The sequence below is a fragment of the Manis javanica genome, chromosome 11 (assembly GCF_040802235.1).
Source record: "Manis javanica isolate MJ-LG chromosome 11, MJ_LKY, whole genome shotgun sequence".
Lineage (NCBI taxonomy): Eukaryota > Metazoa > Chordata > Mammalia > Pholidota > Manidae > Manis > Manis javanica.
The window spans coordinates 115,100,727-115,128,703 of NC_133166.1; the positions used below are offsets into that span (position 1 = coordinate 115,100,727).

Consider the following 27,977-nt stretch of genomic DNA (forward strand, 5'->3'; position numbering starts at 1 on the left):
AGAGCAGAAGCAGGTGGTAGAATGTGCCTGGGGAAGGGGAGGAAGGGCAGGAGCCTCTCGTGTCCCTGCGCAGGGTGGGGAGGCTGAGCCGCTTCCCACAGCAGGCCTTCCTCCTGCCCTCAGGTGGCAGCAGTTCCGGTCCCTGGCCGATGGTAAGAAGGCAGCCCTGACGTCAGCCCTGAGCATCCAGAACTACCACTTGGAGTGCACAGAGACCCAGGCCTGGATGAGAGAAAAGACCAAGGTCATCGAGTCCACCCAGGGCCTGGGCAATGACCTGGCCGGGGTGCTGGCGCTGCAGCGTAAGCTGGCCGGCACCGAGCGCGACCTGGAGGCCATCGCCGCCCGGGTGGGTGAGCTGACCCGAGAGGCAAACGCCCTGGCTGCTGGCCATCCCGCCCAAGCCCCTGCCATCAATGCCCGGCTTGGAGAGGTGCAGGCTGGCTGGGAGGACCTGAGGGCCACCATGCGACGACGAGAGGAGTCGCTGGGTGAGGCGCGGCGGCTTCAGGACTTCCTGCGCAGCTTGGATGACTTCCAGGCTTGGCTAGGTCGCACGCAGACCGCGGTGGCCTCTGAAGAAGGGCCAGCTACCCTGCCGGAGGCAGAGGCCCTCCTGGCCCAACATGCAGCCCTACGGGGAGAGGTGGAGAGGGCCCAGAGCGAGTACAGCCGGCTTCGGGCCTTGGGTGAGGAGGTGACCCGGGACCAGGCCGATCCCCAGTGCCTCTTCCTGCGGCAGCGACTCGAAGCCCTGGGAACCGGCTGGGAGGAGCTGGGCCGTATGTGGGAGAGCCGGCAAGGCCGGCTGGCCCAGGCCCACGGCTTCCAGGGCTTCCTGCGGGACGCTCGCCAGGCCGAGGGCGTGCTCAGCAGCCAGGTGAGAGCCGGAGGATGAAGCCCCAACAGGAAGAAGAGGGAAAGAGGGGCCGGGAATGGGAAGAACAGAGGTGGATGTTGGGGGCAGATGGAGCGGGTGGAGGAGTTGAGAAAACAGGACGGGCAGAGAGAGCACATTCGAAAAATATGGGAGCAAAAAAATTAAAAGATGTAGATATAACTTACCTAAACTGCTTTCAGAAAAAAATAGAAAGCCTGGCTTATTATATAACTACTAAAAAAATTGAATGAGTACCTAGAAATAAAATGGATCAGGATTCGGACTGTTAAGGGTCCTCCAGCCTGGCTCCCTTGCAGCTTTCTGAGACCCACATAACCAGGCGCAGCCCCATTTTCAGAGCTCAGCAGCCTCTCCTGCCCTCCCGGGTTGGCCGCCACGTCTCAGATGTGTCCCCTCATAGGTCCCTTCTGAGAGGTTGAGAAGTGCTTCTGGAAGTGAGCTCCGTGTCTCTCTCCCAACAGGAATACGTTTTATCTCACACGGAGATGCCAGGCACACTCCAGGCTGCTGATGCTGCCATCAAAAAACTGGAAGATTTCATGAGCACCATGGACGCCAATGGGGAACGGATCCGCGGGCTGCTGGAGGCTGGGCGCCAGCTGGTGTCTGAGGGCAACATCCACGCTGAGAAGATCAAGGAGAAAGCAGACTCCATTGAGAGGAGGTATGGTGGGATCAGCGGGCAAATGGGGGGCCTGAGAGGGAAATAAGTGGAAACAGGATGGCCCGCTTCACTGAGAAGACAGAGATGGCGGCCCAGGCAGACTGACAGGCAGGGGTGAGGGCCCAGCAAGAGGTGGAGGAGGAAGAGGGAAACCTGCCTCCCGTCCACTGGAGGGAAGTCCGGCAGGAGAGCTGGCCTCTGGGTTGCCTGGCAGTTCTGGAAGGCACTGTCCCCCGTGGCAGGAAGACTGAAGGCTTCTAGGTTAATTAGGTCATACCCCTTTCACAGCAAGTTCAAGGGTCTCACAGGGGCCTGTCATTACAGACACGGGAAGAATCAAGAAGCAGTGCAGCAGCTGTTGGGCCGACTTCGGGACAACCGAGAGCAGCAGCATTTCTTGCAAGATTGCCATGAGGTGAGGCTCTCCATTTCCCCAACGTCCCCTCCAACCTTCTCTTTGAACCTAGAATACGTCCACTGCAGTGTCCCCTGAGCAAGCACCCCAGGGCTCCTCCCATGCCCGCCACTTCTCCTGTCCCCCCACACCGCCCCATCCCCCGTGCATCATTCTTCCCTCCTTCTGAAATGTACTCTGTCCTCCGTCCCTGCTCTGTGCTTGGCCCAGCTGAAACTCTGGATTGACGAAAAGATGCTGACAGCCCGGGACGTGTCCTACGACGAGGCCCGCAACCTCCACACCAAGTGGCAGAAGCACCAGGCGTTCATGGCTGAGCTGGCTGCCAACAAGGACTGGCTGGACAAGGTGGACAAGGCGAGTGGTGTGATGGGAGCAGCAAGAAGAGAGCCTGCGGCCCCCTCTGGGGAGAGTCCTGGTTGCAGTGCACAGGGGAGTCCTGCCTTCAGCATATGGGATTTCTGGTAGAAACCTCGAAGGTGGAAAGTTACAGTCTGGGAAACCAGCATCTTAGGTCTATGGGACAGTGACTCCAGAACTCTGAGAACATACAAGTTAATAGGGAGCAACATCACCCATGCTCAGCACTCTGCTAGATGCTGCAGGGTATATAAAGAGACATTTTCCTTCCCTCAAGGACATGATGGTTGGGGAGAAAAGGAGACTAGGATATATTCAGTTTTTCCATTTTTTCCAGCAAATATTTACTTGTTGCCCCTGTATGCCAAGCGTTATATTAGGCACCAAGGGGGCAGTGAAGGTGGATTCCACTGTGGGCTCCACCCTCGGAATGACACCAGCCAGGATATGAGACATGTACACATATAGTTAAGTTAAATCCAAAGTACAATATAATGAGTGCAATAAGTGAGCCCAATAAAGCCTAGGCATTAAGGAGACAGGAGATGTCAGGATCCTGGGAGCAGAAGCCTCCAGGGAAGTCCATGAAGGAAAAATAGACTTTGGACCAGCAGAGATGTTTCTAGGCAGAGAAAACAATCCAAACAGGAGACCAGAGGTGTGAAGTGGGGTGCCTGCAGGGGAGCAAGCGGGGAGTCAATCTGGCAGGAGCACAGAATGTGTGAACAGGCCTCATGGAAGAACAGGTGGGAAAGAGTGCCAAGCCAGATCGTGAAAATCCCTGATGCCACAGAGGCTTGTGCATCGATCAAAGTGCGGTTATGCTGGAGGTTTGTGAAGTCACCCAGGCAGGGCCAGCATCTGACACTCTTCATCCTGGCGGCCGGGTGTAAATGCCCGGAAGGCAGTGTCTTGGTTTGCATTCCCCTAGAAGCAGACCCTGAAACAAGGCCCCCAGTATAGGTCACTGATATGGGGGGTGATGGCAGAAAACACCAATGGGGAGAGATGGAGAAGGGAAGGGGTTCAGTAACATATGCACTACCATGGCAGTTACCCCAGTGGGCAACTGTTGCTCAGGCCTAATGGGGCACCCTGGGAGACGGTCCCTGGGAGATGGTCCTGGGAGATGGTGTGGAATGTGCATCAGAGTTATTCTAACCCAGGCACGAGGACGCCGAGTTGGTGGTATTTTTCCACCAGCTCCCTATCTGTCATAGCCTGAGGGTTGCTTCTGCGGGTAATAACTCTGGCACTTCCTGCCTACCTTGCATGCAGTCAAGAAGACCACGCTTCCCTCACCTCCCCGGAAACAAAAGTCCCCCAGCAGAAAGGCTGGGAGCGGGGAGACGGGTGGGGCCCACTCGCCATAGTTCAGGTGAGGGGTAATGAGCTAAGAAGCATGCGGTGATAAGAAACCCTACAAGGCCCCATGCGATGTAACACTAGACACCACAAGTACCAGGGAATTCAGGAGAAGGAAGGGTCGCAGCAGCTTCTTGTTTGAAGTGAGTTTTCAGCCAGACCTTGAAGGAGGAGCAGGTTTAATCAGCACCCAGCATAGGGAAGTTTAGCCAGGGCTGGGTTCCTCTGAGGAGAGGATGTTAAGGAGAACACACAAGAACTTGGAACTGTTGCCCATACTTAGGTCTCTACTGCCCTTTGGGTCCCTAATCTGCTGTGGCCTGAAAAGTCCAGGGTTGTCCAGTTCTGACACTTACACCTCTTTGTCCCAACACTCAGGAAGGGCGAGAGCTGACTCTGGAGAAGCCGGAGTTGAAAGCCCTGGCATCCGAGAAGCTGGAGGACCTGCACACGCGCTGGGACGAGCTGGAGACCACCACCCAGGCCAAGGCCCGCAGCCTCTTTGATGCCAACCGAGCTGAGCTGTTTGCGCAAAGCTGCTCTGCCCTGGAGAGCTGGCTGGAGAGCCTGCAGGCCCAGCTGCACTCCGATGACTACGGCAAGGACCTCACCAGTGTCAACATTCTGCTCAAGAAGCAGCAGGTGTGCCGCGGGCCTTTGATGGAGATAAACAGCAGTGGGGGAGGAGGGAGGCTGCAGCTCCTGGGACTGGAAGGTCGTTCTCCGGCCCTGCAGGCCGCGGGGTTAGTGGCATTCCCCCCGGCCATTCCCATGGGCCACCCTGTCAGAATCCCTACGAGTGTGTATCCATCAGAGCAAGTCAGGAGACAGAAACCACACTCTAACTCGAAACAAGGTAACTTTAGTAAAAAGAAGCATCAGTTAGTAAAAGGTGGTTATCTACCAAAGAGATAAAGAGAACTCTAAAGCAGGGATCAGAAAACATTTTTCTACAAAGGGCAGAGAGTAAATATTTTGGGCTCTGTGGGTTGTAAGGCCCCTGTCACAACTATTCAACTCTGTCCTTGTAGGGTAAAAGCAGCCATATTAGTATGTAAAAACATAGGTGTGGCTGTGTGCCAATTAAACTTCCTTTACGAAAATAAGCAGGGGGCTAGCTTTGCTGATCCCTGCTCTAAAGCATACAGGGCCAGCAAGTGGAAACCTCTACGGCTGAGGAGGGGTAGCCAAAGAAGGAAGGAGATGCCCTCCCCGCAACCCCAAGGCTGAGTTTCAGACCTTAGATCTCCCACCTGGAGAGGGCAGAGGTCTGCTGGGTGGAACAGAGCTTTGCTGAAGTGTCATGGGCTGGAGCAGGTCTGAGGCTAGCAGGCGAAGGCTGGCAGGAAGTTGCCACTGGGATGCCAGCAAAACTTGCTGAAGGCTGAGAGCCACTGGAGCTCCTGCACACCGCAGGCAGTTGTGCTGTAGGAGCAAGAGGGAAAAGTGCTGTGGCATTGAGCACAGAAGCCCTTGCCTCTCCTGGGCATTGTGGTGTCCCTCCAGTGCCCTCCACTGACAAAGCTTAGCACTGCACCAGCTGGCAAAGGAGAAATGTTTGCCAGGATCCAGTTGCAACACCTCAAAACAGGGATGGGTGGATTTGGGACTGAGAGGCAATGGATAACTGGCACAGTTACCGTGCTCCCCTGGACTACTACGTATATTAAAGTCTGAGATCCGCTGATGTAGGCCATGAAGAGATGCTCTCCCTGGGATGAGAAGTCATGACTGGCTTGATATAGACCAGTGCCTCCTCTGAGTCTGAAGGCAGCAGTGTGATGATATCTTCCTCTTCTGGTTGGCAGATGCTGGAACGGGAGATGGCAGTGCGGGAGAAGGAGGTGGAGGCCATCCAGGCCCAGGCAAAAGCCCTGGCCCAGGAGGACCAAGGTGCAGGGGAGGTGGAGAGGACCTCGAGGGCTGTGGAGGAGAAGTTCAGGGCCCTGTGCCAGCCCATGAAGGAGCGCTGCCAGCGCCTGCAAGCCTCTCGCGAGCAGCACCAGTTCCACCGCGATGTGGAGGATGAGATTGTGAGTCCCTAGGGTGTGGGATGGGGTAGAGTCCTCATCACAGCAAACTGCTCCTGCCTTTGGCTCTCTAGTGTCCTTCCTGGATGCTTGCAAGATGCCAGAATCCCTGTTTTCTCTCCCCTTTGGCATTGAAGGTCAAGCCTCTAGGGACACTTGGGGGTCTCCTAGGTCCCTTACCCCAGAACCAGGATGACCATTCCCCACGCGCACATTCCGGGAGCCCTCCTAGACCTCTCCCCAGGTGTCCCTGCTGTCCAGTCCCCAGCTCCCGCTTTGCCCTCTGGATCTCCACTGACCCCCTTCTTCTCATCTAGTTGTGGGTGACAGAGAGGCTTCCCATGGCCAGCTCCATGGAACATGGCAAGGACCTGCCCAGTGTCCAGCTCCTTATGAAGAAAAACCAGGTGAGGCAGGGGCTAAAGGCAAGAAGGAAAGGTCCCGAGAGCCTCCCCAGACTTGGAAGTTTGTCTTTCCTTAAGAATTGGCATTTCTCTGGCTCCCCCTTGATGCTGTGTGCAATCCTAGACCTCAGCGGCTCACCTTCTCTCACTGTGGGAGGGTGGGTCCCCTTGGGAGGAGACCTTGTGGATTGAGGGGCATTACCATCACGTCCTTGGACAAGAAAATTGGAGAAGTGAAGGAGACCTCGGAAGGAATGGAAGCGGGAGTGTGGAGGGGCTTGGGGTCACTCAGGTATAAGGGGGAGTGTAGGGTGGGGGTCCCTAGCAAGCCTTTCAGTGCTCGGCCTCTGTCTCTGCGGACAGACCCTGCAGAAGGAGATACAGGGCCATGAGCCACGGATTGCAGACCTGACTGGGCGGCAGCGTGCTCTAGGTGCGGCAGCAGCAGGTCCGGAGCTGGCTGAGCTACAGGGAATGTGGAGACGCCTGAGCCACGAGCTGGAGCTTCGAGGGAAGCGACTTGAGGAGGCCCTGCGGGCCCAGCAGTTCTACCGCGATGCCGCGGAGGCAGAGGCCTGGATGGGCGAGCAGGAGTTACACATGATGGGCCAGGAGAAAGCCAGGGTGAGAGCCGGGGCCAAGGTCAGGCTGTGTGGCTGACTCTTTCCTCCCCCGACCCCTATTTGCTGATGCCCGCTGTCCGTTTCCCCAGGATGAGCTAAGCGCCCAGGCAGAGGTGAAGAAGCATCAGGCACTGGAGCAAGGCCTGGCCGGCTATGCCCAGACCATCCGCCAGCTGGCAGCCAGCAGCCAAGACATGATTGACCATGATCACCCAGAGAGGTGAGCACAGCGGGCAGCAAGGGCCCCAGCTCCCGGGGCAGGGGCGAGCTCCTTCCAGGAAGGTGCAGGGATTGTAGAGCCTTACATATCATGTGTGTAGAGAACCATCTAGAAAGCTGGAGAAGCAGGGACTTGGCAAGTGCTCGGGTGGCTATGAGGGAGGTACTGGACTCTTCTGGAATAGGCTAGGGACCAGAGCATTGTATTCTGAGCTCTGTGGTGCCCCCCCCCCCGCCCCGTAGCACGCGCCTATCGATCCGCCAAGCCCAGGTGGACAAGCTGTACGCCAGCCTGAAGGAGCTGGCGGGAGAGCGGCGGGAGCGCCTGCAGGAGCATCTCCGGCTGTGCCAGCTCCGCCGTGAGCTGGATGACCTGGAGCAGTGGATCCAGGAGCGCGAGGTGGTGGCTGCATCCCATGAGCTGGGCCAGGACTACGAGCATGTGACCGTGAGTGCGGGGAGAACACCAGCCACAGATCACATCCTTGTAGTGCTTCTGCTGGGGCAGAATGCCATGGGGCAGGGGGGCAGAAACCAGGCTTTGCAGGTGCCATCCCCCTGGGTGCTGAGGAACTTCATTTGAAAACTCATGCAAAAGGAGGGCCTGGGGATGTGCATGGACATGGGCAAAAAGGAAATTACCAATCAGTCTTTTCCAGCTGAACTCAGCAGTGCAGGGGGACTTGAAGTTCCCCTCCAGAGTTTGGGGGTTTGGACCCTCATCAGTGCAGAAATATGGGTATCCTTGTCTGAGGGCTAAAGGTTCTGAGTGTCCCCACCACCTGTGCTGGGGGCATCAGTCAAATAAATCCAGAGTCAATGGGAACCAGTTGCTTCTGCTTATTAACTCAGTGCTGCTGCAGAGACCTGTTTGGGCCCGTGTGGCCCCGAGGAGAAAAGTGGGTTCTCTGTCCAGGGTGAAAGGCCTCGCCCTGTTTGACTGGGGCCACACACAGTGGTGTTACAGCACTGTCCGTGCACTGCTTCCTCTACCAGATGCTCCGAGACAAATTCCGCGAGTTCTCCCGGGACACAAGCACCATTGGCCAGGAGCGCGTGGACAGCGCCAGCACACTGGCCAGTGGGCTCATCGCTGGGGGGCACGCTGCCAGGGCCACTGTGGCCGAGTGGAAGGACAGCCTCGGTGAGGCCTGGGCCGACCTGCTCGAGCTGCTGGACACGCGGGGTCAGGTGCTGGCGGCTGCACACGAGTTGCAGCGCTTCCTGCACGGGGCCCGCCAGGCCCTGGCACGGGTGCAGCACAAACAGCAGCAGCTCCCTGATGGGACCGGCCGGGACCTCAATGCCGCCGAGGCCCTGCAGCGCCGGCACTGTGCCTTTGAGCATGACATCCAGGCCCTCAGCTCCCAGGTCTGACCTGAGCACAAGGAGGTGGGGGTGGCTTGGAGGGGACTTTGTGGGAAATGAAGGAGCCCTCACAAATACGGGGGGATGGCATCCTCTGGAGGGCCCCTTAGGAATGAGGTAGAACGGCTCCAGAAAACGTCTCAGCCAAGCAGCATGTAGCCCCTGCTCCTCCTGCTTTTCTCTGGCTGGTGAAATGGGCAGGAGATAGAGAGCAGAAGCCAGAGGGAGGGACTGAGGGACAGTCCTGTGTTCCCCAGTTCTGCCTGATTCTCACCTGGCACCCTGCAGGCCCAGCAGGTGCAGGATGATGGCCACCGACTCCAGAAGGCCTATGCTGGGGACAAAGCCGAGGAGATTGGCCGCCACATGCAGGCTGTAGCTGATGCTTGGGCCCAGCTTCAGGGAAGCTCTGCTGCCCGGCGGCAGCTGCTGCTGGACACCACAGACAAGTTCCGCTTCTTCAAGGCGGTCCGGGAGCTGATGCTGTGGATGGATGGGGTGAACCTACAGATGGATGCCCAGGAGCGGCCCCGGTGAGGCCCATGGTGCCCCACAGGGGCTGGTGGCTGGTTGCTGGGACAGGGTGTGGGCAGCAGGTGATACAGTCTCTCTACCCCCAGGGATGTGTCCTCTGCAGACCTAGTCATCAAGAACCACCAGGGCATCAAGGCAGAGATAGAGGCCAGAGCCGACCGCTTCTCCTTTTGCATCGACATGGGGCAGGGGCTGCTTGCCAGGAGCCACTACGCAGCTGAGGAGGTGGGTGAGGCCTGCGTGCAGCCATAGTGGGGAGGCCTTTATGCTGGTTTCTTCTCTGAGTCTCCTCCTCCTCTCCTGCTTTCTTTGCAGGAACCTTTCATTCTCCTCTCAGTGCTGTTCAGGGATTTCCCCCATTCCATCTCTCCCCCAATATGGTCTGCCTCTTGCAATCAGAAATCACTAATTCCTGCATGTGCATTCCCCCACCTCTGCTGGGTGGGCTAACTCACATTTCTGCCCCCAGATCTCAGAGAAGCTGTCTCAGCTGCAGGCACGGCGCCAGGAGACAGCTGACAAGTGGCAGGAGAAGATGGACTGGCTCCAGCTTGGTGAGCCTCTGTTGGGGCCAAGAAACTGGCTGAGGACACCATGCCCCAGGGGGAGGGGCTGGGGGGCTGGCACCCTGGAGTTGCCAGAATATCCTAGGCACGGAATTCCAGGCGCCCACTCTTGGCACTGCCCGGCTCTGCCCGTGCTCCTGTTCAGGTGCAGTAGCTTCATCTGAGTCCCTGTTCTTGAAGTGCCATGGCTACAGTGCCGTGCTGGTGCCCACTCTGACCTGCCATCTCTCTGTGTCCACCCTAATCCCTGCAGTTTTGGAGGTGCTCGTGTTTGGGAGAGATGCAGGGATGGCGGAGGCCTGGCTGTGCAGCCAAGAACCGTTGGTGCGAAGTGCTGAGCTGGGTTGCACAGTTGATGAGGTTGAGAGCCTCATCAAGCGGCACGAGGCCTTCCAGAAGTCCGCAGTGGCCTGGGAGGAGCGTTTCAGTGCGCTGGGGAAGCTCACGGCGGTGAGGGCTGTGGGACCGCGGGAGTGCCTGCCCCGTCCCACTTGCCCCAGCCCTCGTGCTCTCTCCTACTGAAGAAGATATTTCTTTCCTTCCCATTGCACCACATCTCCCAGACATGAGCCCGGAATGCTGCGCTGTCACCGCAGAGTTATCAGTTGCCTGGGTGACGCTAAGAGACACCACTTCCCCCATTGCTTCTGATCTCTACTGTCATTTGGAATTACATTTTTCCATCTTTCCATTCCTCAGACTGGAGCTAAGACATTTCAGCTTTCCTCAATGCCCTGGTCCTCTTGAGACCTTCTACACTCTGACCTCAGAGTTTTTTGACAGCTGGAGGAACAGGAGAAGGAGCGGAAGAGGAGGGCGGAGGAGGAACGGAGGCAACAGCCCCCTGCCCCAGGGCGCACAGCCAGTCTGCCCGAGGGGGACCTGGCGGACAGCTGGGGGGCGCCTAATCCTGCCTGGGACGGGTGAGAGCTGGGCTGCCTGGCGTGGGGTCGGGGGGAGGCTGAACCTGGGCCGCCCGAGGACTTACCATTCCGTGTCACCTGCCGTTCCAGAACCCACCCCCGGCGGCCAGCATCCACACAGCCAGCCAGTGTTAACGGAGTCTGCACAGATGCAGAGTCCTCACAGGTGACCCCGCTGTCCCCTGCACCCCCACCAGTCTTAGCCCCCCTCGCACATCTTCTTACATCTTTTTGTCCTTTTAGCCCCTGTTGGACCAGCAGAGACTTGAGCAGGGCAGCTTCCCAGAAGAGCCTGTGAGTTTCTCCTGGAGGTGTGGGTGTTAGGAACTGGGAGATTGAAGGACAAAGAGGGGTATGAGCCAATTGTGGGACTACCAGGGATAGGAGAGGGCAGAGGCTCAGGGAAACGGAGGCAGGAAGACCAGCACCTGAGCCTCAAGCTTCATGACATTCAGGCCAGGTTGCCCCATCTTACCCTTTGACACTGACACCGTTTTCCTCACAGGGCACTGGCACAGGAGACGAGGCCAATGGGCCACGGGGAGAGAAGCAGACCCGGACACGGGGCCCGGCACCTCCTGTAATGCCCCAGAGCAGGTCGTCTGAGGCAGCGCGGGCTGCCACTTCACCCCCTCGAGGCCCGGAGCTCTCTGCCCAAGAGCAGATGGAGGGAATGCTGTGCCGCAAACAGGAGATGGAGGCCTTCGGCAGGAAAGCTGCCAACAGGTAGTGGGCCTGGCGACGCAGTGCCTGGGGCTCCTCTGGTCCTGCCTTCAGAAGAGGCGACCCTGGGACCTCTTCCTAGAGGTGGGGAGGAGCAGTGCCCTGTAGGGGGAGCACCCTCTGGGAAACGGGCAGGACTCAGGGGCAGAGCCCCCACTCTTCTCTGAGGGCCAGGAGGGTGGAAAGATGCCAGGCCGATGCCGGGAGTGGCACTGGCAGCCCCAGGGCACCCAAGCTATTCCCAGGGTTACAGGCCCCACAAAGGCCGGCCAGTCAGCTGTCCTGCCTTGTCATCTGCACCGTGTCTGCTCCCAGGTCATGGCAGAATGTGTACTGTGTCCTGCGGCGTGGGAGCCTCGGCTTTTACAAGGACGCCAAGGCAGCCAGCATGGGAGTGCCATACCACGGTGAAGTGCCGGTCAGCCTGGCCAGGGCCCAGGGCAGCGTCGCCTTTGAGTATCGAAAGCGCAAACATGTCTTCAAGCTGGGGTAGGAAAGGACCCATGCCCTCAGGGTGGTGGGAGAGTGGGACGAGGTGAAAGGGAGCCATGGGCTGGATCTGGGGGGAACAGCGCCAGGCATTTGGGGACCAAGGGGAAGATGAGGGACGGGGCAGTGGGGATTCTGACTGTAGTACACACTAAGGGGAGTGGGACCTCCAAGACAGGCCTGACAGCTGATGGTGTCAAACTGGGACATGGTGCTGGATGGGAAATCTGAAGGCAGGGTGCTGGCACTCCCCAGCATCCACGAGCCTCCAGGGACCTGCCGCTCCCTGCCCGCCAGCTAGCGGAGCAGGAGGCAGGCCTGGGATGGGAGTGAGCTTGGCCCAGTCCTCGCAGCCATCCAGGATTTGCTTTTGGACAGCCCAGGGACTCTGCAGAACGCGCAGGACGTGTGGGACGGGGCGGGCGCTGAGGGCCACAGCCGCGCGTCCTCCAGCTGGTTCTCCCCAGCACTGACCTGGCCAGTCCGAATTCTCAGCTCTGCCCTGAGGTTTCTCTCTCTCCCAACAGCTTACAGGATGGAAAAGAATATTTGTTCCAGGCCAAGGATGAGGTGAGCTGTCTGTTCCCTTCTCCTCCATGTCCCTGTCCCTCCGTGACCCTGCAGTTGCAGATTTCCCTTTCTCCCCCTCTTTTCTTCTTCCTTGTCTTAAATGTCTCATACTTTGTAATCAGACAACCCACATTGTGCCAACTGGATATTTGTGAAGGCTACACATCATGTTCCCTATTTTAAAGGGGTCTTTTTCTCCAACAAGAGGAAACAGTGAAATCACTTCTCAGCCTCCTCCTTTCAGGCTCCCTGCTGGCGGTCTGCAGGCTGGCTGCCTCCACGCTGCTTCCTCTTGGAAGCTGACCTCTTGTCTTTCCATGCCCCCTGCAGGCAGAGATGAGCTCCTGGCTGCGGGTGGTGAATGCAGCCATAGCCGCTGCATCCTCTGCCTCTGGAGAGCTGGAAGAGCCAGCGGTGCCCAGTGCCACCCGGGGCATGACCCGGGCCATGACCATGCCCCCAGTATCACCAGTCGGTGCTGAGGGGCCTGTTGTGCTTCGAAGCAAGGATGGCAGAGAACGAGAGCGAGAAAAACGCTTCAGCTTCTTCAAGAAGAGCAAGTAGTTGGGGGCAAGCAAGACCCCCAGGCCAGCTCCCTTTCTCTGTTCAGGAAACTGCCAGGGACTGTCGACAGGGACCACCCTCTTGTCAAGACAACCGCCTGCTGCTAGGGCCTGTTGCCAAGGTCAACCATCACCAGGAACTGTCTCTGGGGACAAGTCGGTGTTCCCAAGGGCAACCCTCCTCTTCTGCTATTTAATTCCAGACTGGTGGTGGGGCCCAGGCAACCCCCAGTTCCATTCCCCCCACTTCTTCCTCCTTCCCCCAACCCTGTGAACACCTCTGTCCCCACCTTGGTGTGCCAAGCACCACACCCTCAACATAGGCCACATGGGGAATGGCGACCCCTGCCTCAGGGTCCTTCTCCCGCCACAGCTAGGGCATGCCACCGGGTTCCTTGCCCCCGGGAACAGCTAGGAACCTCTCAGAGCTGAAGCAGGACCTGGGGGCGACACTGCCAGATGGCGGAGTCAGAGACGCTGAAGCTCCCCACTCCCATCCTTCCTCATCCTCTGACTTGAGTGGCCACTCCGTGTCTAACCATGCTGAGTGGCTTCCAGGTGTGAGCTATTCAGGGGCAACCACAGCCTTGAGTCTGGCCAAGGAGGTGATTAAAGAGCTCAGCTTCTCTTACTGCCTGTGGGTTTCTTTGCTTTCCCGCCCATGAGCCTTTCTGCCGAGGCCCATGCGCTCGCTTTCTTGGGGCTCTGGTCTCCCATGTGTCAGGTTTCCACTCTGCCCCCAGCCTCCAAGCCCTTGAAGAACCAGGTTACCCTGGCCTCATTTCCCCATGATAATGACCTCCAGTTTGCTGGGTTGACCCACGTCAAGCCTCTTTTTAGACCTAAGAAGTTCACCATAGGTCAGGATGATGTTATAAGCAGTAGTAATGTTAATAGGCAGTGAATGGCTACTTTCCTGGTATAGAGCTTTATTCACCCACGATTCTGTGCTCAAAAATGAAAGACTGAAGCGCACAGCTGAGTCTCAGCCACTGCTCAGGCTGACAGAGGAGAGTGGGGCACATAGCAGCTGATTCCTGCCCCACCTGCTGTCTCTATAATACAGAAGATCAGATAGGAATCAGATCAGTGACAAGTTCCAGTCTATTGACCAAAGAATGACATCACCCTAGGAAGCCCCCCTACACCCCACTACACACACACAGGAGTATGTTTTTGAGATCCAGTGAAGTATAAAAAAGGAGCAGGTGGCTTTTCTCCCTTGTCTCTGGTTTGGCAATTGGAGCTTTCAGGGCAATAGTATTTGCCTTGGTGACCTCCTGCAGAAAAGCCGTGTTATTTTATTGTTTTCCACAACCAACCATTTCTTTTCAGGGCATAGAGAAAATCTTTGGATCTACCCCATTTTTAGCATAATTGGCCAACGGCCCTGGCTGAGCAGACCCCTGACCATCATCAGCCACGCCAAAGACAGAGTCAGGACCAGCATAACACAGCCCCAGATGGTCTCCAAACATAGGATCTAGTAGATCCAATAGCCCACAGAATAATTATCCCTTTCTCTTGAGAAAAGCAGATTCAGAAGTATTCCACAATAAACAATTGGATAAATGTAACTGAACAATCCATCATGGGACAAAATAGAATAATACATCAGTATTACAGCCTTCTCTTATTCTTCAAGTACAACTGTAAAATACCCACTGAATGAAGGAAGAAAAAGTCATACTCTGTGGAGTGTTCAGGGAACCTGGGTATTTATACTTAGGGTGGCAAACCTGGGGTTGGGGGAGAAATAAACTAGAAATTTTAGAAGGAAATGTATATGGGGTGAAAAGTTAATGCAGAAATTATCATTTTAACATGTGAAACGTAAGTGTAAGTAGGGAAGCCCAGTGACATGATCCTGCAGAATGAGTTGGTCATGTGTGAGGAGAGGTAATGAAAATGTGGTTTGGGCGTCATCTACGTACACGGCAGCTGAAGCAATCTGAGGGCATGAATCCTCAAGGACAGGACACAAAAGAAGGAAACATAAGGTCAGGGAGACACCCTCAGATATGAGTGGAAGAAAAGTCCCAGGAACAATGACAGGGTGGAATAGAGTAGTGAAAGACGGGACAGATTAGCATACAAAAATATGATAAAGCAGGCACCACAAATCAAGGGGGAAATATGAACAGATAAAAATGGATTAGTCATTTAGAGAAAAATATGTTTGCATTCTTAACTTTCCCAACCCACAAGGGTGAGCTCCAGACTTGCGCTATCCAATACAGTAGCTACAAGCACTTGAAAGGTGGCTAGTCCAAAATGTGCTGTAAGTATGAAATGCTTGCCAGATTTCAAAGACTGAAGAGGGGGAAAAAAACTTTATCTCAACAATTTTAATATGGATTACATGTTGAAATATTTTAGCTATATTGGGTTTCAAAAGAAAGTTAATTTCAACTGCTTCATTTTACTTTTTAAGTGTGTTACTAGAAAGTTTTGATGTGGCTCCTATTATATTTCTGTTTGGACAGCACTGCTCTAAATGGACTACAGACCTAAATGTGAAAGGTGAAATCATTAATGTTAATAGAAGAAAATGTAGGAGAATATATTTGTGACTCAGAGGTATAGAAAAGGACATCCTATACAAAACTCCAAAAGCACAAAATTAAGGGTTTCTATTCATTGAAGGACACCATGGACAAAATTAATAATTTGGTGGAATAAGGGGAGATACTTGAAACCAGTAAGAGATTAGTACCTGGAACGTACAAGAAAATCCTGCACATCAACAACAAAGGAGACTACAACCAAACAAGAAAGATGGGCAAAAGATATGAACAGGAAATTTCCAAAAAAGTAAATGCAAAAAAAAAGAAGAGATGCTTAAAATCACTAGCAAGCAGAGAAATGCAAATTAAAGCAACTGTGATATATCACTTGAAGCTGTAAAAAATCAGGAAACTGGATGTCAAACATTGACAGACAGGGTCCCTCATGTGCTGCAGGTGAGAGGGTACCTTGGTAGTTTTTCTAGAGAAGAACCTGGCACTACTTAGACAAGTTAGTCCTATGGATGGATACCCTACGGCCCAGCAGCCTAGCACTTCCAACCCTGGGTTATATCCCCCAAATTCTCACAGGGATCTATTAGGGCAAATATAATTACCGTAAGGATGTTAACTGCAACCTAGTTTATATCTGGGGACTTGGAGGCAACTTTCTCTCAGACATGACACATAACATGCGGTGGTTGTATACTGTGGAGATCACTCAGTGGTTAGATGTCACACAGCAACAGAGCACTTCGTGAGAAAAGAACCAATTAGCAAAACAACACAATTTACATAAGGATTTCCATAGATGAAGTGCCTAAGTACGCAATTGGCAGACCTTGTTTAGATACCTATTAAAAGAAACCAGCTGTAAAAAGGCATACTTGCAACAGTCTGAGGGAAAGTTTAATATAAATATTAGATATTAGTATAGCAGTGAGGTTTCATTTAGAGGCAGATTGTGAGGACTTTATGGGAAAAATTACATTATATTTGGGATTTGCTTTTTAAAACTCCAGCCAAAAAATAAAGGGGATAGATGAAACAAGATAAGCAAAATGTTGATAATTGTCAAAGCTGAGTAAAGAGTCCATAGGAGTTCATAATAATATTCTCCATTTGTCCCTTTTTGAAAATTTCCACAATAAAACATTTTTTTAATGGAAAAAAGTAAATGCACACTAAAAAGACATGTCTTGGAAGAACACAAAGTAAAACACAAATTAAATTCATTATAATGGTTGTCTATGAAGGAAGGGGAAAGGAAATAAAAGGGATAAATAAGAATAGGGAAATCGTTGGGGAAAGGAGGTGGAACAGGGCTGCCAGAGCTATGAGAAGGAACAGAGGAGAAACGGATGATGAATGACATGAAAATTTCACAAGGGTGAAAACTGTTAAAAGGACATTAGATGACCTCAGAAAATTTTGGGAATTGGAGAGAATAGAACCCAAAATACAGTGTATGAAGATGGGTGATAGCAGGTTCAGACTCTCCACTTGTGAAGTCTGTCCTGAAACACAGGGAAGAAACCCAACTTCGACAACAACAGTGAAGATGAGTGAAAGTGCTTTCATAAATCGGGTAGGATGTCCCTATACATGCCTTAAAAGTCCGAGTGTAGAGAGAAACCGGGTATGACCAACATTATTAGGGAAGGGGAGAGAATCAGGTGAGACAAGCATGAGTTATTATAGTTGTTAAGGACAGTGCCTCTACTGGGAAACAAAGAATTCAGGGAAAGAAACATCATAGTAGTTGGGGAGGAAGAGGGCAGACTAGGGAATTTGTGCTTGATGCCATCACAGAAGATTCTATGGAGCCAACAACACACTGAGAAATGACTGACAACACCCTGGCAGGCTTTACTCGGAGATAAACTCAGTGCATCAATCTCTATAAAAGTCTGTCCTTTGTTCAAGGGTGACAGTGAGTAATCCACCTAATAGCTTCCCTTTTGCCACCAGGAGGTGCCCTTGGACCACAGCTGAATTTTGAATACTAGAAAGTGTCTGGGGACTCACGGTTGCCTACTCCTCCAACAGCTTGGGGTGGACGTGGAGATCATGTCCCACACCCCCAAAACAAGGAACCTCTCCGGGCCGCTGTACGAGGTATTCCTTTGGTGTGCTCACCACGGACCAGGAACTGTGAAGGACACACTATTAGAGCTAATACTCTAGCTAAAGAGAGAAAAACAGCCCACTGTGTACACGAGCAAACAAAACATGACGAAGTGTTGCCCGAATAGAATGCCTCTTAGAGCTATCCCAGCTCTGCCATCTTTGATTCTCAGTTTCCTCACCAAGGAATACGTTTGCAATGAAAAGTTCTTAATCCTGTTTAAAGCTCTACAAAAACTGACTAGGATTGATTAAAATATGGCGCTTCGGTATTCCTAAAATGCTGTACCAAGCCGCCACAGAAGCTGGACAGTCCGATAGGAGAGCCCTTTGCTGGGACCCGGTGGGATGACCCTTTGTCATCATCTCCCGCCCCTCCCTCCCCGTGCAGCTGGCCTAATAGCATGATCCACTGTGATGCCTAGTGACTCCCCCGGGGTTCTGATTTCACCTCGGCAGTGGTTGCGTCCCGAGCCCTTCTGACGCTCGACCCCTTCCAGGGTGGGGATTGGCTAGCCCGGGCTGGGGGCGGGCCAACCTCCGTCGCGCACCGCCGTCCCCGGCAGGCCCCGCCCCCGTGTCGGGGCGGTTGGGAGCCGAGGCCGGGGCAGCCATTTGTGTGCGGCCACGGGATTGGTCGCCCGGCTCCGGCGAGGCGGAGGGACGGAAGCAGCGCGCGCTCGCGCGTGCGTGAGCTGGCGCGCGAGGAAGGGCCCGGTCGCGCCGAGGCTCGAACGGCCGTCGCCATTTTGTAGGGTTCTCCTGACGCGGGAGCCGCCGCCACCGCCGCCGCCACCCGGAGGTGCGAGGGGGTCTCGAGGGTGTGTGGGACCCCGAAGGTGGGTCGGGTCTTCGGCAGACGGGGCCGGCCCGAGGTTTGGGTTTCTCTTGCCGCGGGAGGTCCTGCGGAGACAACGGGAGGAGGCGGGGCTGGGTCTCCGGAGGGGGCGGGGCAGGGGTCGGGTCGAGTCTTTGTTGGGGCGGTGGAGCTGAGGTTGGGTCGCTGAATGGGGGGTAGCAGGGCTGTCCCGGTTTGGGACCGAGGAGACCTTTTTAGTCTGAGAAAATCTTGAAAGGTGTTACCGCACGGAGGAGAGGTACTCAGATTTCCCTCCAAAATCTTACCATGGACAGTACGATATATGCCTCTTGTCCCCTGCTTGGGCTCTTCTCTTTTCTGCCCCCAAAAGAGCATTTTAAGACACGAAACAGCTGACCCTGTTTTCTTAAATGCAATTCGCGGAGATGATGGGCTGTGCGGTGCATGCTGACCCGACCTCCTCCTTACGTGTCACACAGCGCACAGTACTTAAGAACAAGCCTTTCCCCTCTTTTGAGAATAACGAATGTGTGAAAGGATCTTGAAGGTGTACTTCTAAAGAGGATTAAACCAAAATGCAGTGTGCACAATTTCCCACTCCACCTCCGACTTTTGGAAATCCCTATTCTCTCCCAGGCTCTTGTCAGGATGGTGAAGCTGTTCATCGGAAACCTGCCCCGGGAGGCCACAGAGCAGGAGATCCGCTCACTCTTCGAGCAGTATGGGAAGGTGCTGGAATGTGACATCATCAAGAACTACGGCTTTGTGCACATAGAAGACAAGACGGCGGCTGAGGATGCCATACGCAACCTGCACCACTACAAGCTGCATGGGGTGAACATCAACGTGGAAGCCAGCAAGAATAAGAGCAAAGCTTCAACCAAGTTACATGTGGGCAACATCAGTCCCACTTGTACCAACCAAGAGCTTCGGGCCAAGTTCGAGGAGTATGGTCCAGTCATCGAATGTGACATCGTGAAAGATTATGCCTTTGTACACATGGAGCGGGCAGAGGATGCAGTGGAGGCCATCAGGGGCCTTGACAACACAGAGTTTCAAGGTGAACTGCTCTGGGGTCTGTCTGGGTGGCAGGACTCAGTGGGGTCTAGCTCTAAGCAGAGGCGACAACACAGGACCAGGGGCCGGCCTGGCGGTGTCTTCCATTCTGTTTCAACTACTGTGAATAGTAGAAAGATTACATGTTTACCACTTGAGATTTGCCAAGACGTTCCTCAGCAACTGTGCAGAATCACAAACTGGGGGTTACTTCATCCTGCAGGCTTCATTCGCTTGAGTGCTTTGGGAAGTTTAATCTGCCTGGGCAAATGAGTACGTCATGAGAGAAGGGAGGGTAAAGGTCTGTGGTTATCTGCTTTTTTAAAAATGACCAGGAAACCTTATATTTGGGAGTTTAAATGCTTAGGATTTATATTCTTTGCTGCCTTGGCAATGAGTTGTGGTAGGAAAGAGGAACAAAAACATTAGAGGAATCCTTATTAGAAATCTGGGTGGTGAATCTGAATTTGGGGGAGTATCTTCTGAGTGTTCAAATTTGGTAAGTATGTGACCTATACAAGCAGAGCCAAAAACCATGCCATGGACTATTTTGCCCCACCAACTATCATTTAAGGGGAGAAAAAGGAAGTTTTTAAACATACTAGGTTGAATGGGAATGATGGTGGTTCTGCTTCTGAGGAGATTCCGGGGAGGGTGTCATAGAGCATACCATAGTATATATACACCAGTAATCAGGGCACATTTATTGTCATTCATACCACGGGAAGTGTCTGAAGACTCTAGAACTGTGCTATAGTAATGTAGATGCCACTAGCCACATGTGGCTATTAAATTGAAGTTAAAGTTCTAAAATTCATTTTCTCAGTTGTACTATACTCATTTCAAGCACTCGAAGTCACATGAGGCTAGTGGCTACCATTTTAGCACAGATATGGAACATGTCCACCATCATAGAAAGTTCTGTTTTGGACACTGCTGTTCTGTGAGTTTTTTGTTGACAGTCTCATCTTGGACCACACATTTACAGTCACTTTTCAGGTTCATAAATTAACACCATTTTTTCTGAGTGCTGCTAACAGGGCTGTTACAAGGTAGTTAAGGGTCCTCTGCTAAACCTAAAACAGTGGGGAAAGAAATGGGAGAGGTAAAGTTGACCAGAAAAGAGTAACATAGTTTGCAAATAGTGCATCAAATATCTCTAGCCTTAGCCAGTAGTGCCCTGGTCTTTAGCTGCTCTTAAGCACAGGGCAAGAGTCATAGACACACTTGCTACTGTTAACTAGTCCAATGACTCTGGACAGTGTTTTAACCTGTCGCGCTTCATTTTCTCCGCTAATGATCCCTCCCTCACAGGGTGGTAGCAAGGCTAGATTGAGGTAGTAGATGTGAAAGGATTTTGACAGTAAAAGCACGATATAATTAAAGGTGAGTGTTGTTTGCAACAATGAGTGTTTCTATGCTGGTTAGAAACTTTAAAAATAGTTTTCTTATTTAGTTATTTATATTTTTCTTTTATTTTGGAACGCTGTTGCACTTCAGACAGCTCTAAGGAGGATAATCCTAATAGGTATTTGATGGGGAAAGAGGTCATGAATGGACAGTGTGAGGAGGTATGGGAGTTTTCTTTTGACAGGTATCAAGCAAAATGTAAAAAGAATGCACTTAAAAGTCAGGCACAGTCCCTGCACAGAGATTCTAGCAGAGTAATGCTGCACATCCTTACATTTTTAGTATACAATTGAATGAAAGAAGGGGCAGAAATGTTATATAGAAGTCAGTTAGTTGGGGGGACTTGGGAGGAATGTGTGTTTTAATAAAGCAGTGTACTTTAATATAATAATCTTCAGGAAGTGACTATCTGAGTAACAACGATCCATGAAATGTTTTTAAATGTCATCATTGAAAAAGAAAAATCCTTGGTCTCGTTTTTAGCCTGGTCTCTCTGGACAGAAAGCACTCTACACATTCATTTTTATAACCAGCTGTTTTTTTCCCGATGACCAGAGAAAGTTCAGTGTTGGATAATAAGTTGCACTTTCACAGAAAATGCAATCTAGCTACCAATTTGTCATGTTTTTTGATAAGGTTTTTTCTGTCACCTGCTGAAGGTGGCCTCTGAAAAGTGCCACTTCGGGCATCCTTTGAACTTTTATGTTAATGGTTGCCATTTACATAGGATAGAGCATGTAATGCCATTACATTGCACATGATAGGAGCTCTGCAGTTAGGACTCCAAATTACCCATCTCTAACGTTTTAATACTCTTTTCTGTTCCAGCTTTCAAAAGAAAACGCTTTTATTGGACTGATTTTCTGGAAAATGTTGGCAGCGTATTTCAGTAACTTTTGGGGGTCTCAGAAAATTTTAAGCTTTTGGCCTCTCCAAGTGTGGTAGTGTTAGAATTTAATCTTCCAATTTGCTTTGCTTTGATTCCTTAAGGTAATAGGGAAGCACTGTATTTTTTTCAATCATTATAAGAATTTTAGAGGATTTAAAAGCCTAGTTAAAACCTTTGGAAAGATTGTATTTCAGAAACCTGTCACTTCTGTTAGATGTTTTTATTCTAAGTAAACATTTTTACCTGAATCCTTCCACAGCTACTGCAGAGATAGAAGTTGCCACAGATGCTTATAAACTTAAGAGTTCCAGTCTCCAAATAAAACAGGGTTGAAAATTAGATATATTAACAGAATATCATGGAAAAATCACTGGATTTTGTTTCTCAAAAAAATGGACTCAGAATCTATAAAAGTAAAGAGCAAGTTAAATTGAAATTTTTTTCTTACAAATATACTTCTGGGCCTCTGGATTGGTTGCTTTTTGGATTGTCATGGTTACCCCGACTTCAGAGTTGGAGCACAGTTGGTGTCTATTACACAGATTAATGTCACCATGTGTGTTTGAAAGCTAAGTAACCTGTAACCCTCAATCACAGTTATAGGGAACTCTACATTTGGAATCTAAACGGGGGCAAAAACCTGTGTGTTTCTGTCTTAGCATTTGGCCCTTAATAATTTCTGAGCATTAGAATGGGAGTATGTAAATCCCTGAAAACAATGGGATGGCTAAATGCCGCCCTTCTGAGAATACTGCCGTATGGTATCCATTGATCGTGTCAGTGGTGACGGTGGATGCCGCCCCTGTGCTCGCAGCTGGAAGTAAAAGCTTGAGCACCTTTGTTTCTGATAAAGAAAGGGTTTTAAGTTGGAGGTGACAATGGCTAGAAACTGGGATGGTAGGAATCTTAGACACTAGGCAGAACTGAGTGTGACTACAGTGATGTTACTGCACTAACCCGCTCCCCTCTGAGGGTCAGTGCATGGTGCTGTTCTGGCCGCCGTCCTGAATTGGGCTGTTTCCCACGGGATGGTGGAGCACCAGGCCTGTCACATAGCTGCATCCAGAACAAGGTCTGTTAAAGAGAGAGCAACGTGCTGACCACGCAGGGGGGATTTGTTCTGAGTAGCCCTTGAGAGTGACTTGAGGCCACTGCTCTCTATGTGCTCACTGCCTTTTGGCTGCACACTCTGCAAAGCATTGATTTGATCTCCAAAGTCAAGCAGTTTGGGACTAAATACTACCAAGACTACTACTATCCTCAAACTGCCTTTAAAGACCTTGGATGCTTTCCTTAGGAAGGGTTCCTGGGCTTGATTGTACGGAAGTCAGGGTAGAGATTGTTTCTTCTCTTAACCATTCCTAGCGCTGGTCATTTCCTAGAAGCATGGGTGTGGCTTGTTTTATAGGTCTTTAGGCAAATGCTGCATTTTTCTAACAAGTAAATAATCCCTTGTAAAGAATTGTAAGTTGAATGACAGGATGACCTGCTGATTGTTCATTACATGGCAACAGTGTCCCTAAGAAACGAGTACTGCTTTAAGATGTAATTCTTGCTGTTGAGAGACCTTGGTCAAATAGTTTTCTTCTCCACACTAGGCATGGTTTCACCCTTGCTGAATGAAGTGGGGGTGGGGTTGGAATCTGGAGGGTCTTATAACTGCTAGAGGTACTGGAGAGGAAGCAGAGGATGAGCCAGGTATGATTTGATTTGTGTACCCAACGTAGCCTTCTGGTGGCACCTGTAAAAATGGCTGGAAGAAACAAGATGGACAGAAGATTGCTGTGGTTTTCAAGCTACAGTAAATGCTCAGGCTTTATGTGGCCCTGGGCAATTCAGTGAGAGGCTGGTAAGATGCTTTCCAAATGTGGAATAACTGATGTTTTGTTTGGTGTGTGATTTGTAAAAATTGGCTTGTTTTGAATTGTTGCAATTAATAAGTCTTAGCAGTGAAAATTGTCGATTTCTGTGTGTGGAGTTGGGGGAGGTAAGTTGTGGACACATAACTAGGAAATCCTATCTACCAGGTGTAAGTAGAAAGTAATGACTGGTCTCTGAAGACTCAGATTTTCTCTCATAAACTTTAACTTCTTTTGGAGGGGGTTGTTGAAATAGGGCTGCAGGAGTGTGTGTATGTATGTGTGTCTTATGCCAACTTTTTACTTTCATTTGGGGGAGGATAAAGACTGTCAGTAAGTTATAATAAATCTTCTTACATCTATTTCCTCAAGGCAAACGAATGCACGTGCAGTTGTCCACCAGCCGGCTTCGGACTGCCCCCGGGATGGGAGACCAGAGCGGCTGCTATCGGTGCGGGAAAGAGGGGCACTGGTCCAAAGAGTGTCCGGTAGATCGTACGGGTCGTGTGGCAGACTTTACTGAGCAGTATAATGAACAGTATGGAGCAGTGCGTACGCCTTACACCATGGGCTACGGGGAATCCATGTATTACAACGATGCATATGGAGCTCTCGACTACTATAAGCGCTACCGGGTCCGCTCCTACGAAGCGGTGGCGGCAGCAGCAGCAGCTTCCGCGTACAACTACGCAGAGCAGACCATGTCCCACCTGCCTCAAGTTCAGAGCACAGCTGTGACCAGTCACCTCAACTCCACTTCCGTTGATCCCTACGACAGACACCTGTTGCCTAACTCAGGTGCTGCCGCCACCTCAGCTGCTATGGCTGCTGCCGCTGCCACCACTTCCTCCTATTATGGAAGGGACAGGAGCCCCCTGCGTCGTGCTGCAGCTGTGCTCCCCACAGTTGGAGAGGGCTACGGTTATGGGCCAGAGAGTGAGCTGTCTCAGGCTTCAGCAGCTGCACGGAATTCTCTCTATGACATGGCCCGGTATGAGCGAGAGCAGTATGTGGACCGAGCGCGGTACTCAGCCTTTTAAAAACTGGAGGTGAGAGTGGGGTGGGTGTGGTTAAGAGAGTCCATCTAGTTCCCTTGCAAGAGACCCATGCTGCATAGGGGAGGCCAAAGCCACCTATTTGCTTTCAGGACAGTATCCAAAAGGTATAAATTACATAGTAGTATTAATTATTTCTCTAGCTTAGGCAAGAAATTCATTTGGCCTTTTGAGGTTTTAGCGTATGACTCCAACCAAATAGTTCCTTGTGAGAGAATGACAAACGCAGTTTGTTTGAATATTGTTCTTTAATGAAGTGTAAGCAGATCTGGGTTACAGAAACAGTTAGGCAAACTAACATTTTCTGAGTGCCCTGTGTATACTTTATCATTTAATCTACACTGTAAGCCTTTAAAATATTTTCTCTTTTACAGAAAAGGGAACTAAGACTCAAAGGTTAAGTACTTTGCCTAGTCACATGGCGACTGAAAAGTAGAGTCAGAATTCAGACTCAGGTCTGGCTGACTCCAAAACTCATTCTCTTTCCACTCCAAAAGTTACTATGGTATAAGTTGAAAAGTACAGTTTCAGGAGTTAATAATGAATGTCACAGTGAGAATTTTAACTGTAACTTTAGACTTCAGACTTGCTAATAAAACTAGTACTTAGCTCATTAGCTTTTATCAGAGGGAAGTCTTCTAATACATACCTATAAACCAAACAAAGTGCTATAAATTTTAGACGTTTAGGTCTAAGACACATGAAAGAATGTTTTGATGTCGCTGTCCCATAGAGTCTTTCCTTTTTAGTAATCCAGAGCATATTCTATCTGAGCACCTGAGCCATATTTCTGCATAGCCCATGATGCTATCATTTAGAGCCTCATGCTTCCTGCTTCTGCCAGCAGTTTTTGTTTGCAAGGACATGTAAGAAACTAGATGAAACAGGTAATTTTCTGACATATATAAAAATCGTATTGGTGGTGCTCCTGGAAGTTTAATTTCCTACTTCAGAAAATGTGTGACAAAAATGTTAGAATGACAAGAATAACCAAGAGTTTCTAGAAATTAATTAATCTCTTCATCTGAGTAGAAATAGCATCATGAGAACTTTCTATTCTCATGATTTTCCTTATACTTACTTGAATTGGAAGTCTAGTAGCAGAGCTAAACTGAGTCATCACCGAGTTGCCAGGATTCCTAACGTAGCCCTTTGGTGTATGTGTAGAAGAAAAAAGTGATAGAAATTTGTTTTTACATAGTGAAAAGCATAGTCCCCTTTGCCTGTGATACTACATACTTTGTGACCTTGGCAAGACTGGGATCTCCTGACACCACCGAGTAACAGTGTGTGGATGCGCACAAAGTGGTATAGTCTTGCAACTTGTGTAGTTTGCCATTAATTTTTACTTTTAATGCAGCTGGACCTGCCATGAAGTGGGATATGCCTCTGAAGTAAAGTGGTATTTATCAGATAACTTTTATTTCTTTCAAATGTTTCAAAGTTAAATATTAAATTAGTATATTGTAGTCTTTAAAGGGTATTGCTAAGGTTATTTTAAAGTGAATATTAACTGCAAGTAGTGGTTGTTTGACTAACTTCTTTTTAGTGATGACTTTTAAAGAAACTTACCTTCCAGGTGTGAACCTCAAATGGACTGAATAACCCTGAGTTGGTTGCAGTCCCAGGAGCCTGATGTTAATGAGGCTGCCAGGATGAAATACTCCAGAACTGTTGGGGATCCAAATTCGGGTCTCACCCTAGCAGAACTGATTCAAGAACGTCACAACTTTTGAAGTCGATTGGCACAGATCAAGACCAAGATTTGGCCCTTTGTCTGTAATAAGTAGAGGAACTTGGTGTGAGTTAACTTTTTTTTTCCCCCAGCCATTGGTGTCTGGAGTGTTCCCATCATCAATGGAAGAATTAGAGAATTTTAGGATTTCTTTTGATTTGGTCAATTAGGGGAAGTACTGGAATTGTGGCTCCAAATCTGTAACAGTATGACATGCAGGTGTGTTGGAGATGAATGAACCATTCCTTGGTATTGTGATTAACATTTCTGAAAACTTGTTTAATATGAAAGATTAAAATGAAACAAATTTAGAATAGTGCAATTGGCTGTATTTGAAATCTTAGCATCTTCTGCTCTTTCTAGATCCAAAAAAGTTCTTGATATCTGTATGCCCTTTGTTGCGACAGTTAGCCTTGTATCACAGAGGCGATCTTGCCTAAAAGATGGGTAAGAAAATGAGAAAGATGGGTTTATCACCAACACAACAGTCTTCTAGGTAGACTGCTGCTTATTCTCTATATAGCTATATGTAGGTTCCTATATATACATAGCCATAGTAGACTCCTAGGTAATTCCATGGGATGTAAGTTTGATCCAGTCTGACTTGGCTTTGTTTTGTTCTTTGTTCTTTTCCCCCTGGAATACAGGACGGGACCAGGGCCCTTGTACTCGGAGCCAAGCTGCTCTCCAGGCATTGTGTAAGCCTCTTGTGTTGTGCTCTCTTTCAGGTAGGATAATTGCGGACTGAACCCTCGGGCTGCGGTCATATATGAGAACTTGCTCCGCGCGGTCCCCTTTGCCGGGATGTTTCCATTGCTTCATGTTTCAGTAAACAAAGGAATTTGTGACCAACTATGTTTTCTTTCTTAATTTAATTCTTCTAAGTTGACTTTTCTTTCCTCCTGATACTAGTCTCTGTAGCCTTTCACTCTGTTCCTTAATTCTCAGCCTCTGAGCAGCCCTAGGTAAGGATTATGCTGGCGTCCCCTTTTTCCTGTACAGTGGAACCCCTCTTATCCTGCTTTCCTTAGGAGTTGAACCCTTCTCCCTGTCTACCTGCAACATCTCCTTTCCCTTTAAAACGACCATGTAGTGGCAAGTGACCTGTTGCTCTTGTTAGCTCTGGACTCTAACAAACACTGAAGCTAATCTTCTGAAGTTGCTAGGACCATTGGGGTTTTGGTGGTGGGGGTTTCTTTGTTGTTGTTTTGTTTGTTTTTTTAATGTCTGACCTGTGATCGTGGTACAGCATTTGCTGAAATTTAGTTTTGTTTTACTCCACTCCTCCCACTTTTTTTTTAAATATTTTGACAAATAAACGTTTCTAACACTTAAATAAATGCCTTTGTGTGATTGTTATTACCAGCATCTTGACTTTTCCTTAGTTGTGTTCAAACTAAATTCAAGTGAATATTGGAAATTGAGATGCAGAAGTATTTCATGAGGTAATATGGCCTCAGCATTGGGCGGAAAGAAGTCAGCCAGCAGCTTAAGACATTAATAAATATGCTGTGGTAGGCTTCTTCCTTCTAACCAGAACTGCTCTTTCCAACTTGAAGGCTGTCAAACGCAGGTTAGTATGATAGAACTAAGCCCCACACCGAGAACCCTGTACCATCAGGACAAGGCTAAGCCAGAATATCACCAAAGACCTGTTGGGTTGACTCAGTTTAACTACGTAGTATGTGTTCTTCTGAATTTATTTATAAAGTACTCGAGGAGGTCTGTCTTCCCATGGTGTTGATATTCTGCCACAAAAAAAAAAAAATTCCACTACAGTTAGATGGTTAGACTTTGGCTAA

At 50.3% G+C, this 27,977-nt stretch overlaps 3 protein-coding genes across 11 annotated transcripts in view; 2 read left to right on the forward strand and 1 right to left on the reverse strand.

The window, feature by feature from the left end:
* Positions 1 to 13,348, forward strand: part of SPTBN2 (spectrin beta, non-erythrocytic 2) — a 35,413-nt gene extending 22,065 nt beyond the window's left edge. For all 3 annotated transcript variants that reach the window (XM_073217498.1, XM_073217499.1, XM_073217497.1), the window contains 22 exons: positions 124 to 880; positions 1,363 to 1,565; positions 1,890 to 1,980; positions 2,191 to 2,341; positions 4,088 to 4,347; positions 5,514 to 5,738; positions 6,053 to 6,142; positions 6,503 to 6,763; positions 6,852 to 6,982; positions 7,225 to 7,429; positions 7,978 to 8,352; positions 8,638 to 8,882; positions 8,970 to 9,108; positions 9,353 to 9,437; positions 9,703 to 9,899; positions 10,233 to 10,372; positions 10,463 to 10,538; positions 10,616 to 10,666; positions 10,878 to 11,098; positions 11,411 to 11,584; positions 12,112 to 12,154; positions 12,485 to 13,348. In XM_073217498.1, the coding sequence (XP_073073599.1) occupies positions 124 to 880; positions 1,363 to 1,565; positions 1,890 to 1,980; positions 2,191 to 2,341; positions 4,088 to 4,347; positions 5,514 to 5,738; positions 6,053 to 6,142; positions 6,503 to 6,763; positions 6,852 to 6,982; positions 7,225 to 7,429; positions 7,978 to 8,352; positions 8,638 to 8,882; positions 8,970 to 9,108; positions 9,353 to 9,437; positions 9,703 to 9,899; positions 10,233 to 10,372; positions 10,463 to 10,538; positions 10,616 to 10,666; positions 10,878 to 11,098; positions 11,411 to 11,584; positions 12,112 to 12,154; positions 12,485 to 12,718 (4,354 nt within the window). In that variant the 3' untranslated portion in view covers positions 12,719 to 13,348. The remainder of the gene's footprint in view (positions 1 to 123; positions 881 to 1,362; positions 1,566 to 1,889; positions 1,981 to 2,190; positions 2,342 to 4,087; positions 4,348 to 5,513; positions 5,739 to 6,052; positions 6,143 to 6,502; positions 6,764 to 6,851; positions 6,983 to 7,224; positions 7,430 to 7,977; positions 8,353 to 8,637; positions 8,883 to 8,969; positions 9,109 to 9,352; positions 9,438 to 9,702; positions 9,900 to 10,232; positions 10,373 to 10,462; positions 10,539 to 10,615; positions 10,667 to 10,877; positions 11,099 to 11,410; positions 11,585 to 12,111; positions 12,155 to 12,484) is intronic.
* The window catches only part of RBM14 (RNA binding motif protein 14), a 60,903-nt gene continuing 37,299 nt past the window's right edge, over positions 4,374 to 27,977 (reverse strand). The window contains exons 2-4 of one of the 3 annotated variants that reach the window (XM_073217510.1): positions 17,803 to 18,254; positions 17,253 to 17,376; positions 13,487 to 13,772 (exon numbers count right to left, since the gene is read on the reverse strand). In XM_073217510.1, the coding sequence (XP_073073611.1) occupies positions 17,293 to 17,376; positions 17,803 to 18,254 (536 nt within the window). In that variant the 3' untranslated portion in view covers positions 13,487 to 13,772; positions 17,253 to 17,292. Of the gene's footprint in view, positions 5,131 to 13,486; positions 13,773 to 17,252; positions 17,377 to 17,802; positions 18,255 to 26,427; positions 26,612 to 27,977 lie in introns of those variants that run through there. The other 2 variants (XM_036995528.2, XM_073217512.1) reach the window with 2 other exon arrangements.
* On the forward strand, positions 17,978 to 27,515 carry LOC108401332 (RNA-binding protein 4B). Of its 5 annotated transcripts, none has more exons than XR_005055154.2 (5): positions 17,978 to 18,153; positions 18,808 to 19,231; positions 23,758 to 24,434; positions 26,020 to 26,241; positions 26,823 to 27,515. XR_005055154.2 is itself a non-coding variant. In XM_036995536.2 (4 exons), the coding sequence occupies exons 2-3, from the start codon at positions 18,820 to 18,822 to the stop codon at positions 24,423 to 24,425; spliced, it is 1,080 nt and encodes a 359-aa protein (XP_036851431.1). In that variant the 5' UTR covers positions 17,978 to 18,153; positions 18,808 to 18,819; the 3' UTR covers positions 24,426 to 24,434; positions 26,020 to 27,515. The 5 variants fall into 5 exon arrangements, 3 of the variants coding, with proteins under 3 accessions (XP_036851431.1, XP_036851432.1, XP_073073615.1); XR_005055155.2 differs by having other exon boundaries at positions 26,904 to 27,515; XM_036995536.2 differs by having other exon boundaries at positions 26,020 to 27,515.

Bases quoted from the DNA above. Each gene is read 5' to 3' on its own strand.
- LOC108401332 (XM_036995536.2), top strand. From the start codon at position 18,820: ATGGTGAAGCTGTTCATCGGAAACCTGCCCCGGGAGGCCACAGAGCAG. The intron at 19,232-23,757 runs GTGAACTGCTCT...TATTTCCTCAAG, and splicing joins TGACAACACAGAGTTTCAAG to GCAAACGAATGCACGTGCAG.